Here is a 13869-nt window from a genome sequence, read left to right on the forward strand (position 1 = left end):
TCTTAGAAACTTACCACTTTTCCCAGACTCTGTAAATACTAAATAGAGATCAATGTAATATAAACTGAAGTATCTTATATAACTTCCAAGAAGAGTCATTAAAGTGGGGGTGTGGGGAGTACATTTGCTTCTTGCACTTTTTCCTTTCTGTGATTGGAATTCAGAAGTGATAGCTGGAAATCAAACAGCCATCTTCAACTATAAAGAAGATGTCATGTCCTAAGTGGAAGTACAACAAAGAAGAAGTTAGGATCTTTAATACTAAGGAGCACCACATCTGTTCTGGAACATCTAGGTCTAGACTGCTTTTACGAGACAGAAATAAACTGCTATTAAGCCACTGAGTTTTTTCTGTCATACACATCTGAACCTAATCCTAAAATCTGGGCTCTACCTTTAGAGTTTCTGATTCAGTGGATCTAGGGGTAGAGCCTGATAATTTGCATTTCTAAATAGCTTCCAGGTGATGCTGATGTATCTAGTCTAGGGACCACACATGGAGAATCACTGCAATAATTTAAGTAATAACTCTGGTTCTCAACCTTTTCTTCGTATTAGAATCACTGGGGAGCAGGGCAGGGAAAGTCTTTAAAAATGCCCAATCTGCCTGGGACTTACTCCAGAGGAGATGTTAATTTAATTGATCTGGGCTGGGCCTGGGCCTGGGTGTAGATTAAAAATCTTCCAGGTGATTCTAATTATACCAGCATTCAACACTGTAACCCTTTCTCTACTTACTGTGAACAGCAGTAGTGAGACTGAAATATCTGTGTTCCCCCAGGTGGGGAATATTTAGAAAGTTGCACTTGATGGCCTAGGATGTGAACCTAAAAGAAAGGTTTAAGTCCCTGTTCTGGAACAGCCTTTTAACCTTGGTTGCTTTATTAGTGAAATAGTGATGAAAATATTTACATCACTCTGTTTTTTTAAAGACTGAATTAAACAGTATAGGTGAAAGCACCTTATAATCTCAAAGTTTTACATAAAAATAGCAAGGGATTAGGCCCAGCAGATCCAGATCATCTATGGAAAGAAAATCTGAGTTGGTTTAGCTCTTAACAGGATTGAAGAATTGAAAGTAGGAGGAAAACAAGCAAGAAGATAGGAAGAAATAATGTAGGAGTTACCTGCGACTCCCTGCCACAGAGGACTGAAATGTATGATAGGATCATCCATTTCTCCTTTTTTTAATTTTTAAAATTGTGATTATATTTTCAACACATGTTCTTAGCCTGAAATAACTCCTCTGGGAGAAATTCCTGGCCTAGAAGACCTTGTCTACATAAAAGTAAATCTTGAAGAAAGGATGTTCCTGCTATTAGGATCTTTACACTGCCATCGATAACTATTCTTGAAATCTCCTGTCACTGAAGTAGTTCCCAGGTGGCTGTGTTATATCCTGGTGTTTGGCTGTGGGTGTGCCAGATGTCAGGAACTGACTCTGATATTTTTAGTTTCAGGTTAAAGAGTGTCAAGCAAAGGGGGTTTTGATTGTGTCCCGGAGGGCCTCATGTACCAGACTGAGTTTAGACTTTATTCTGTATCCTGTAGAAGTCACTTGGTTTTAATCCAAGAAGTGGTGCTAAGAGTGTATCAGAGGGCCAGTGTGATGCATTGATTACTCTGGGGTGAGGCTGATATCAAGATGACCAGCATAGAAGTTACCGAAGCAATTCAGGTATTAGGACCTCAACTAGGGTAGTGACAATGGAAATTGAAAGGGAATAATAAATGCAAAAACTATGGTGGATGAAAATGAACACTTGGCCTTCACAATTGTCAGGATCTTCTAGTAAATACTGGTAGCCTTCAACAAGTAAAGATTGATGAGAGCTGTCTCCTACCTTGCTACTTGGTAATGTCTACGGTGAAAACAAGTCTCAGCTTTAATGCTACTATACAAATATTTATCAACAAGCAAGCATAAAAACAGTACACAAAGAATATTTTGTGACACAGTACTAAAAAGCAGTCTAGACTCGGGGAGCCGATCTGGAAGGTGTCAGCAGTGTTTTATACCACATTTATGCAAGGACAAAAGGGCCTATACAATATTCTAGCCAGCCACAAATCTTGAACACCTGTTATTTCCATAATGAAAAATTATTTCTAATCCTTTATGCTATTAGATACCTCTAGTGCAGATTTACTTATATTGGAAGCACTTGTATATTCAATTTTGTAGTAGAGATTACTGATTAGTGTCAAATGCTAATTACCCATCCCAGAATGTGCATATTAAAGTTAACTCAAATACATACACATCTCACTGAACAGTATTCTAAAGTATACTGATAACAGATGGGTACTAGACTTATGGGTTGATCACTTCGTAAGTTATATAAATGTGTAATCACTGTTGTACACCTGAAACTAATAAATATTGTATGTAAACTGTAATCAATTTTTTTTTAATTTTTAAAAAAGTAAACTGACAAGATAACAAGCATCAAAAATGGTTTCAAAGTCATAAGGTACAAAATCATGTTTGAGGAAGACGAAAAAGCACTCTTTTAATGAGGTATTAGTGCTGACGAAAAGAAAACACCTGTAGCTGATTTAAGCAAGAAAGAAATTTATTAGAGGATATTGGGTAGCTCAGAACATTGCTAGAAATTGAGGCTTAGACCTGCATGGCCAGAAAGTACAAACAATAATAACAAGACCATAGACATGATGGGAGAGGGCTCTGTGGTTCCCGTCATCATAAATAGGCATCTCAAATCACTGAATCCCTAATACTGGATGGCGATTCCACCACTAGAACCACTTTCAAGTCTATGCTAGGAGCCTACCTTGCTATGCTCCTGCAGTTAACCAAAAAGCAGTTTTCTGTGCCATTTTTTGTCAGTAGCTTCCAGCTGGTGCACATGATTGGCTAATCAAGTCCTTGGCATTCCAGTTTCAGCCAACAGATTCTAAGGAAAGGATTTCTCCAAACATAGAGGAGGGGTTCAGGTGGTAGAAATGGAAAAAAAAAAAAAAAAGTAAATGTCCATTAAAAGCAAGTTGAATTAGAAGTGATGACAATGTATTCAAGTAGAAACATCTAGCAGGTAGTTGGATATTGACACTGTGTTTCCCACAGATCCAGAATTATAGATTTGGGAATTGGGTAGTAATTGCATTTAGAGTTAGACAGAAGTCTGGAGAGAATCTAATTCAAACTTTTAATTTATATATGAGGGATCTGAGTCTGAAAGTACTTCATCACTATAAATGCACTGCCCATCCCAACCCTCAACATCTGTTAAATGAAAATGAAGAAATTCACACTCTACTGGGAGAGACAAGACAAATACACAGATAACACTAATAGAAAATAAGTAGGAGGAGAGAACTAGTGATTGCTGAAGGCCTACTTTTTAAAACAAATATTTAAGTACCAACGGTATAACAGGCACTATGCTCTACCGATTAATAGTGAACATTTACATGTCTCTGTAATTGAGAAAATGAAAGCAGGCTGGAGTGCAGAGTTGGGGGAGTGTGGTAGAAAGTCAAACTGGACATGAAAAGGGGCCAGACTACACAACAACTTGTCTGTACGTTTTTAAGGATTTTGAGCTTAATACTAAAAGGGATAAACCATCTCAAGGTTTTAAAGATTTTTTTTTTTTTACATATATCATCTAATTCCTATAACCCTGTAAGGTAGGTATTTATGAGCATCCATTCACATGGGAGGAAATTCGGGTTCAGAGAGATTAACTGACCTCCCTAAGAGCTACAAAAAGAAAATGATGGTAGGGATAGAAGGTAGGAAAGCAAGCAAGGCTTCTCAAAGAGGGAAGGAGAATTCATACTTTTTGAAGGTCCATCTTATGCCAGAAAAACAAACAAACAACTATATATATATATATATAGTTTCACTGAATGTTCACAACAATTTTGCGAAAAAGGTTCTGTTACCATATTTTAGATGGAGAACCCGAGGTCGCACGTAGGAAGGGGAGGAACCAGGACTCAAACTCCAAGACCATCCTGCTCCACTGCTGCTGTGAAATGCTGCCCCCGTATCATCTCCTTACATTTATTCAGCGTGCTCAGAATACAAATGCAAATGAGAATCATCTCTGGAGTTTACGAACCCTAACTAAGTATTCAAGGCCGGTGAACGTATAAGAGACGGGGAATTCGGGGGTAATGGAGCAGGTCGGGGGTGGGCGTTGTCGGTGGAGGAAAGACCCGGTCGGTGTATTAAAAGGAGTCTTAATTTTAAAAGGAGAGAAGGGTTTTGAAGGCAAGCATAAGGAGCCTGGGCTTTATTTAGCAGGTCAGTGGACACAAAGCCATATATTATACGAAAGACATTAAAGAGCAGCAAAGCCTCCTGCAGTATTTACAGTCCACGTGTTGCAGTCCCGCCCGTCCTGCCCGTTTCGGTCCAGCTCGAGGCGGCGACCTAGATGCTTGATAGACACTACCGGTCTGATCTTTCGTGGCCTTCCCGCTCCCTGTTCTCCGCCGCTGGTCTCAGGTCTCGAGAGGCGACGGACCTGCGCCCTAGGTGGGATATCGCGTTCGCACAGCTCGGGATACACCTGCCTTCTTCGCCTGCGCTGCGAGTTTGGTGGGAAGGGGGCCGAGCCTCTAGGAGGAAGCGCGCCGCGCGATTTGACCCCGGCGGCGTTCCGTACCGTCGCGGATTAAGCAGCAGGAACATGGTGGCGGTGGCTCGGCGGGTTATGGAGAAAGTTACCAAAAAGACTGGCCTGCGCTAGTGCGTACAGCCTTGGGCCCAAGACCCCATCCCTACCCTAGCGAGCCATCACCTCGTTCCGAGTCGTAGGCCCTCCTTTTACTGCGTTGCCGCCAGAGCCGATTCTGAAGATTAAGAAAGCGTTGGCGGCGGCCTAGTCAGGTAGGGGAGTTAGCGGGTAAACAGCAGGGCAGCGAGCCCTGGGCACAGACACCGCCCAGGGCTCCCCGTGGTCCGGTCCCCAAGCTCTGTCTAGCCGGCTTCCAGGGGCAGGGGTAGGATACTTACCGCGAGAGACATTGACGGTGGGGCTTGGAGGATAGAAAGGGGGCGGGGGAGGGGGTGCAGCTTTCCATATCCGTCATCATTTCCCCATTTAGCTGGGCGCCCGGTTGTGTTCTTATTCTCCCAAAGTGGAGTGGTGGTCAAGAACTGCCAGATTCCTTCTCGGACCTCCCACATCTTGTTAGGAGGCGGAATGCAAGAATTGCTGTTACTGTCCTATTGCTGAGGGGTTTAATAGTCGAGGCGCCATTCTCCTTTTATGAGATGGGCTGAGACAGTTATGAATTCATAGAATTGAAGCACTGGAATTCTCTGACCCTGGCTGCTCAGTTTGATTCTTTCAGCTTTTGACACTTCCCTAGAAAGGACGGAAATAGTTTCTGATTTGAAAGATGATGCAGATGATATAGTGTATTCTCTAGTGAGCCATTCCATAGAGGTAGGGCACGGAAGGGAACTTACTGATTTAGAGGACTTTGAATTAAGTGAGGGCTGGAGTAAGGCCGAGAGAGAAACAATCTGGAAATTTATGGTCTCTCCCTTAGCTCTCCTACTTATTAGCTGTGGGATATTAGGGAACTTGTTTATTCTCCTTGTGTATGAATAAATGTCCAGTAACTGGCATTGTTATTAAGTGTAAATATTTCTTATTAAGTGTATTTATTTCTTCAACAAATATTTGTTAATTACCTACTTCGTACCAGACTTTGCGCTAGACACTGGGCATATAGTATTGAAGACAAATTTTCAGAGACTTTGTGATCTAGTGGGGTATGCAAACAAGTGATCAATATTTTACTATTATAGAGGAAGTATAGGGATCATATAAATGGGGAGGGGTGATCACCTTAAGAAAACGGCTTAAGCTGAGACCTAAAGAATAGGAGTGAGCTTGGTGTGAGAACTCGGGTGGGGCCTGAAGGAGGAGTGGGAGCGCCCTTGGAGAGGGAATAGCATTGGTGCAGTTCAGAAATGAAAGGTTTACATGGCTGGAAGACAAAGTTCAAGAGGGCGTTCATAAGGGCGGGGAGTTATTCATGTCCAATGCAGAGGATCTTATAAGGCATTTTAAGTTTAAACGTGGTTGCTAAGGGTGATGGGAAGCCAGAGGAGGGTTTTACACAGTAGAGCGAAGTGACAAACTTTGGTTTTAAAAATGACGCTATTTGGAGAAAGGCAAGAGTGGATACAGGGAGATGGTCAAGCATGAGACAATGGTGACCAAAATTGGGATTGTGACTTTGGGGATGGAAAGAAGTATAAATATATAAGAGGTGTATAGGAAGAAGAGTCGACAGTACTTGGAGAGGATTAAATGTAGGGGGTGAAGAAGAGGAAGCTCAGAGTAGTATATGGGTTTTATGAAACAGACTCTGGCAGGCATTAGTTTTCCCATGTATAGATTGACTCTTTTGAGATCCATTTTTACCTGCCTCTCAAATAATTCCCCAGCGATAGCAGATCAATTGAAAAGGATCGTAATGCTCTCTGATTCAGGCTAATTATTTTGAAAAATGTCAGAATGGGAAAAGACTTTAGTAAATTAGCCATTTAAAAAAATATTCTACCATGTCCATTTGGCTCATAAGAGTGGCTGCATATATTACATGATATGGATGTGCTGTACTTTATTATTTACGTGTTTTCATTTTTTTCTATTAACAGTGAAGAACTGAGCTGGTGCTTTTATTTGTATCAAGTAGATTAATATATGTGTGTGTGGACTTAGAGAGAGATAATTGAAGACATGGAAAAAGATGAGATTGCTCATAGAAAATAGGTAGTAAGAGAAAAGCTTAGCTTGGGATTGAACATTAGAAGATTGGATTGAGAATGAACAGCATGCAAGGAGGCTAAGAAGGAGAGACCAGTAGTTAGGAAGAAAATCTGGAGACTGGTCTTTGGAATCTAAAGGAAGGGCAGGTTTCAGGAGGTGAGAGGAGTCAACAATATCAAAGGTTGTTCGAAGATGTGCAGCATAATGAGTGAAAAGTACCCATTGGATTTAGGAACTTAAAAGTCATTTCAGAATTTGGCAAAGCTGTTTATTGTGTGGTGGGAACCACAGTTTTAGTGATGTGAAAAGTAAAGCAATCAAATATTAGCTGTCAAAAATACAGAAAGTTGAACTTGGAAGAGGAGATGGGGTTGAGTGAGGATAGTTTTTGTTTGATTGTTTCTGTTTCTCTTTTTGTTTGTTTGTTTGTTTGTTTGTTTTGGTATTTTTGAAGAGAGCTTTGCCATTGTTTAAGTTCTAATGGATCAGAGAAGAGTGGGAGTTTGGAGAGAGGAAAGAGTATGAAGTTCTGGAAGAGGCAGAGGCGAAGGGATACTTACTATGGATGAAAGATTTAACCTCTGATAGGAAAGGGACATCCTTGTGTAGAGGTGGGTTTGTGGTGCTGGAAACCCAAATTCCCTTCTGATATTGGAGGCAAAGTCATCTGGTGAGAATGCAGTGGGAAGTGGGTGTCAGAGATTTGAAGATAGGGAAGAGAGGTTTGGATAGTCACAAAATGGAAGAGAGTATTGACCAGAGAAACACAGAAGGATGTCTGTGGTTAAGTGGCAGCCATTTAGCTTAGTGTGTGATTTTTTTTTCTCCAGCAGTGTTCAGTCATCTGAACCCCATCAACTCTTTGAGAATATATATTCCAACATATTTGTTGAATAATTATATAACACATAGGGGTGATGTTAAAAAAAATGCAGTTGCCATCTATATTTTATCAGTTTCTCATACTTAAATAAAAAGATAAAGCTAAAATATACTAATGGAAGACATTTGCTATAGAGGTGTGTGGTACTTTAAGTAAGAAATGATTGAATGAAAGTATAATTGAGGAAAATCAGTTACAATACTGAGCTAATTAAATAGATTTAGCTATTAAAGAATGTATTTGTTGAACATATCGAAATAGAATTAGTAGGGTTAGAAGTAGTATTAGTGGAACCTCCCATATACCCCAAGGTTGTCACCCAGTGGCATTCTTTAGCCAAATGGGTAATTAAGGATTAATTCCAGTTTATCTCATGTTTCTTTTGGGTCTTTCTTTTAGTGTCCTGCTATTAAGAAAGTATAAATAATCTGATCACAAGCTAGTTACTTTCTGAATTTTTATCTGGTTGAATTCTCCAAAGATATTCAATGTGACCAAGATCCTTTGTATTGATCATTTCTTCTGAAATTTTGAAGAATTATCTAGCAGATAGTTAAATCGTTTTTGGACCACTGTCATGTTTTAACTACAACTTGCAGAGGGTGGGGGCAATACTTAAGGTTGAAATAATCATCTGGGTTCTTTAACGAATAATCATCGTGGTAACTTTTTTAAAGTAAAATTATTACTAACTATTGGTTAGCATTCCAGCTTCTCAATTTTGACTATAAAGGTCAGGAATTGGTTTGCTACAGAGATAGTAGTTAGATTTGGAAAGTAGGTTTGATAATCAAAGTAATTTAGTAGAGATAAAAGTACAGGGAGAATTATGGATCAACTTTAGGGACTGAGTAACTTTAACACAGTTGAACTTTGCTTCTAGTAAATTTGTTAGTTAAACTATGTAAAGGCTAAGACTTTAGAGCATTTTAGAACTGCCTTGTAAAAAGATGTAGAGGATTTTAGGCAAGTAGTAATGATCGCTTTCGTGGACACTGGTGCTTTTCAGATTAGAGGTAATGATGAAGTTTCTCAGTTGTGTTTAAAACCTGAGAAGCTTTTCATTGTACCAAACCTGTCTGCTACAATCTAAGTTGACTATCTCATATTTGCATGTTGTTTAATTAGGCTAATTCCTTACCACCTCTGGAAAAAGTTTCATTGTTGGTAATTTAGTCACACAACCTTAGCATATGATGAGTAGAAAGCACATTCTTTTTGATTTAGATAAATTGAGTTTTTAAGCCAGAAACAGTTATCATTAAGACACATGCAAGTCAGGTTTTAAACTGGGTTTCTGAAGAAACTTTACTTCTCGCTTATTATTTTGTGTGAAGAAGCTACATGTGAAAGGTAAATTACATAAAATTAATGTTGAAATATTTTTTCTTCTTTTCAGATCACTTTAAAGAAAAATTCCACCAGAGAAAATGCTAAAATAGGAGTTACGGATACATGTGATTTGCTGGATGAAATACAAGCAGTTAATTTTTGTAACGCAGGGAGAAAGCCCAAATTGCCAGATTACATGTGTAAATCATTGCGTTACTGCTTTAGTCATTGTCTCTATTTAGCAATGACAAGACTGGAAGAAGTAAACAAAGAAGTGAACATGCATTCTTCAGTGCGTTATCTTGGCTACTTAGCTAGAATCAATTTACTGGTTGCTGTATGCTTAGGTCTTTATGTAAGATGGGAAAAAACAGCAAATTCCTTAATTTTGGTAATCTTCATTCTTGGTCTTTTTGTTCTTGGAATTGCCAGCATACTCTATTATTATTTTTCAATGGAAGCAGCAAGTTTAAGTCTCTCCAATCTTTGGTTTGGATTCTTGCTTGGACTCCTATGCTTTCTTGATAATTCATTCTTTAAAAATGATGTGAAAGAAGAATCAACCAAATATTTGCTTCTAACTTCCATAGTATTAAGGATATTATGCACTTTGGTGGAGAGAATTTCTGGTTATGTCCATCATCGACCCACTTTACTAACTACAGTTGAATTTCTGGAACTTGTTGGATTTGCCATTGCCAGCACAACTATGTTGGTGGAGAAGTCTCTGAGTATAATTTTACTTGTTGTAGCTTTGGCCATGCTGATTATTGACCTCAGAATGAAATCTTTCTTAGCCATTCCAAACTTAGTTATTTTTGTAGTCTTATTGTTTTTCTCCTCATTGGAGACACCCCAAAATCCAATTGCTTTTGCATGTTTTTTTATTTGTCTGATAACTGATCCTTTCCTTGATATTTATTTTAGTGGACTTTCAGTGACTGAGAGGTGGAAACCCTTTTTGTACCGTGGAAGAATTTGCAGAAGACTTTCTGTCATTTTTGCTGGAATGATTGAATTTACATTTTTTATTCTTTCAGCATTTAAACTTAGAGACACTCATCTCTGGTATTTTGTAATACCAGGCTTTTCCATTTTTGGAATTTTCTGGATGATTTGCCATATTATTTTTCTTTTAACTCTTTGGGGATTCCATACCAAATTAAATGACTGCCATAAAGTATATTTTACCCACAGAGTAGATAACAATAGCCTTGATAGAATCATGGCATCCAAAGGGATGCGCCATTTTTGCTTAATTTCAGAACAGTTAGTTTTTTTTAGTCTTCTTGCAACAGCGATTTTGGGAGCGGTTTCCTGGCAGGTAAGCGTATAGTTTTATTATGTTAGTGCCTGTGATGTATGATTAAATGTTTGTTTCAAGTTTAAATGATTGGAATTGAAAAGTCAAGTTCCTGATTTCAAAAGGAGATTATTTTTTGTTGCTTATTTAATTTTGTTTAAGGAATTGAAGTACTGAATGAATATTGATAGGATAATTTAGTTTGATCTTTAGCAAAGCAGTACTAAAATATTAGTAATACTCAACATGTGATGTACGTCCCACCTTCTGGTTGTTCATTAATGAAGCAATCATAGATTAAAGATTCTTACAGAATATTGACATTTGAAGAGTGCTTAGAAATTGTACTTTAATCCTTTCATTTTACACACGAGGAAACTGAAAGCCAGAGAAGACATCCCAGAGTCACTTGTAATAGCCAGAACCAGATCACCTAGCTTCTGTCTAGTCCACTTGTCTCACTACAGTACATTTTTTTTATATAGCCATTTCTCTAAACATTTTATATAAAAGATGCTTGGATACATAATAGCATATCAAGTACCTAATTACAGATAAGAGACTCTCCTAAGAAAGAAAAAATGAATAAGAAATGTCTCTGTTTTTGAGACAGTCTAATGGGAGGGGGACTAGGCAGGCATATAAACAAAGAATTATTACAGTGTTACAAATACTCTAACTTGAGTACATCAAATTGAGATGTAGGACCTAAAGGAATGTCAACTGAGCTTGGTGCAATTCTCTGCTTTGCACCAGTTAATTGCTGCAGAATGATTTCTAGATGTATTTGAAGGGTGATGTGGAGACTTGCCTAGGTGTGGTGCTAGAGCAGGGAGCCTGTGAGGGAGTCAACCAAATGATGAAAACATTGTGAGTGTTGCCTCACTTTACTTGCCAGTGCTAAGGACTGTCAGAATGATGATGATGGAGAAGGTGGGAAACTAACAAAAGTTCTTTCTCTTCTCCTCCTCAGCTCATTTCCCAGTCCTACTTTTTCCTTTACAAATTAGCCTCATTCATGCTTGACACCTTTCCGAATCAACAAATCCTATTAACCAATTATTTTCTAAGTCAACAAATTATTCTTGTTTTTTTATACCAGTGGTCTTCAAATATAGTATGGATACCACTGGAGGTACACAAAAGCTTTCCAAGGAGTATGTCAGCGTGTTTCTAATGATGTTGAGTATCTATAAATGTGTGTCTTAGTCATCCATTTATCTCAGTTATTGAAGATATCTATTCAAACCTTTTGCCCATTAAATTGGGTTATTTGTCATCTTATGATTGAATTTTAAGTGTTCTTTTTATGTTGTAGATACAAGCCTTTTATGAGATATATGATTTGGAAATGTTTTCTCCCAATCTTATCATTTTCTCTCAGCAATACCTTTTGAAAAGTATAAGTTTTTAATTTTATGAAGGCCAGTTTATCAAATTTTTTATATGAACTGTGTTTTTAGTATCATATCTAAGAAATCTTCACTCAACCCTAGGTCACAAAGATTTTTATCTTATAGTAGTTTTCTTCCAATAGTTTTATTGTTTTAGCTTTTACATTTAGGAGTATGATCTCTTTTGAGTTGATTTTTGTTTATGACATGAGGTAAGGGTCTATTTTTTTAAAATATGGCTTTCTAATTGTTCCAGCACCATTTGTTGAAAAGGTTATCCTCTCCCCTGTTGAATTGCCTTGGCGCCTTAGTCTAGAATCAGTTAAATATAAATGTCAGACTTAATTTCTGAGTTCTCTTTTTTCTTCCATTGATCCATGTCCTTATGCTAGTACTGTGCTGTCTCGAGATATCTAATTTCCCATGAAATTTCTTTTTTGACCTATAAATTGTTTAAAAGTTTATTGCGTGATATAATTGAGGGATTTCCCATATTTCTCTTTCTGTTACTGATTTATAATTTAATTCCATGTGATTAGAAAACATAGTTTAAATTATTTTAGTCTTTTGTTCAGACTTGTTTTGTGGCCCGGCCTGTGTTTTATTCTGGAGAATACATCATGTTCATTTGAAAAGAATGAGTATTCATTGTTGTTGGATAAAGTGTTCTATAAATATCAGCCAGGTCAAGTTGGTTGTTGGTGGTGTTCATGTATCTATATCCTTGCTGATTTTCTGTCTAATTCTGCCAATACTGAGAGGGTTGTTAAAAATCTCCATTATAATTGCTAAATTGTGTATTTCTTCTTTCAATCTTGTCATTTTCTTGCCTCATGTTTTCGATCTCCATTCATAAGTGTATATACATCTTTAATTATTATACCTTAATATAAGTGATCTTTTTTAATAATTGTGATAAACAGCATAGTTGAGTAGTTACAACAGACACATAATGGCCTACAAAGCCTAAAATACTACCTGACCCTTTTCAGAAAGAGTTTGCCAACTCCCATTCTAGGCCAGTGCTTCTCAAACTTTAATATACATAGGAATTGTATGGGGATCTTGTTAAAATTCTGGAGATTGGAATTAAGTGATTTTGGGGGAGAACCTGAAACTCTGCATTTCTAAAAATCTTAAAGGTGATGCAGAAACTCCTGATCAGAAGTATACCCATTGAATAGCAAAGTATTAATTTAACTGTTCAAGATTAACATGAATCTACTTGAGTTTTGTCTGCATTCCCCAGCTAGTCGCCATTTGGTAACTGCTTCCTATAGGTGTTGTATCTTTGAGGCAATTAAATTTTTTAAGTTTAATTTTATTTGTACAAGTTCCAACCCTTTGGACTGATGAAAATATCAGAAAATAATATAGCAAAAGGCAAAACCTTAGAAGCTTTTTTAGGCCAGGGCTATTTGGGGCATAATATCATCACTGTTAATCCAAGTAACTTCTAAGGGCTATCTCAAATTCTTTAAATTAGATTTTAACTTTTTTTTAAATTAAACTGTTTTTGCTTAATCATTCCAAAATGATATTGATACTGATTAGTTTCTTAGTATAATCTAAGCCCATTTTTTCACATTTCTGTGAGCGTAATACTCAAGTGCTAAACTGATTTTTTCCATTAAAGTATCCTTCAGTGGATTTCCACTGGAAAAACTTCTACTAATTGGTGGGGCAGACCCAATGTGGCAGAAAAAAAAATGACCTAAAAGAAGCCTTTTAAGTAGACCAGTTTAGTCAGTCATAGATAGATTCAGTGCAAGTTAGAGATAGATTGAAATCAAGAAACTAGGAGCAAAAGATAAGGACCTAGACTAAGGTGATAGGGAAATAATTTCTGTACTAAGAATAAGACTAAGAATTATCAAGGGGAAAACTGATAGATCTTGAGAAGTAAAATATAAAGAGAAATAAATTGATGAAATATAGAGTTGAAGAATGTTCTGACATGGTGGATAGTCTAAAAATGTTAAAAAAAAGATGTTAAGAGATTGAAGGGATCGGATGGGAATGTAGGATGGTGGGTTTTATTGAACTCATGACTTAGTGGGCATTTTTTTTTTTTTAAGTATATTTTAGGAAGTCAGATGTATTCATTTTACTACCAGAGAAGTAAAGCCAAACAAAAACATGAGATAATCTGTCTTATAGAGCACAATTGTATCTTAGAACTTAATTTCCCCA

The 13869-nt window shown here is 37.4% G+C and overlaps 1 protein-coding gene across 2 annotated transcripts in view; it reads left to right on the forward strand.

Annotated features, from left to right (window-relative positions):
* The first annotated feature begins 4361 nt into the window (after window positions 1-4361).
* Window positions 4362-13869, forward strand: part of TMEM168 (transmembrane protein 168) — a 43735-nt gene continuing 34227 nt past the window's right edge. The window contains exons 1-2 of one of the 2 annotated variants that reach the window (XM_006910617.3): window positions 4362-4510; window positions 9047-10303. In XM_006910617.3, coding sequence (XP_006910679.1) covers window positions 9176-10303 — 1128 coding nt within the window. In that variant the 5' untranslated portion in view covers window positions 4362-4510; window positions 9047-9175. Of the gene's footprint in view, window positions 4511-4608; window positions 4865-9046; window positions 10304-13869 lie in introns of those variants that run through there. The other variant, XM_006910616.3, reaches the window with a different exon arrangement.

Source organism: Pteropus alecto, unplaced genomic scaffold (assembly GCF_000325575.1).
Source record: "Pteropus alecto unplaced genomic scaffold, ASM32557v1 scaffold22, whole genome shotgun sequence".
In the NCBI taxonomy this organism is placed as follows: domain Eukaryota; kingdom Metazoa; phylum Chordata; class Mammalia; order Chiroptera; family Pteropodidae; genus Pteropus; species Pteropus alecto.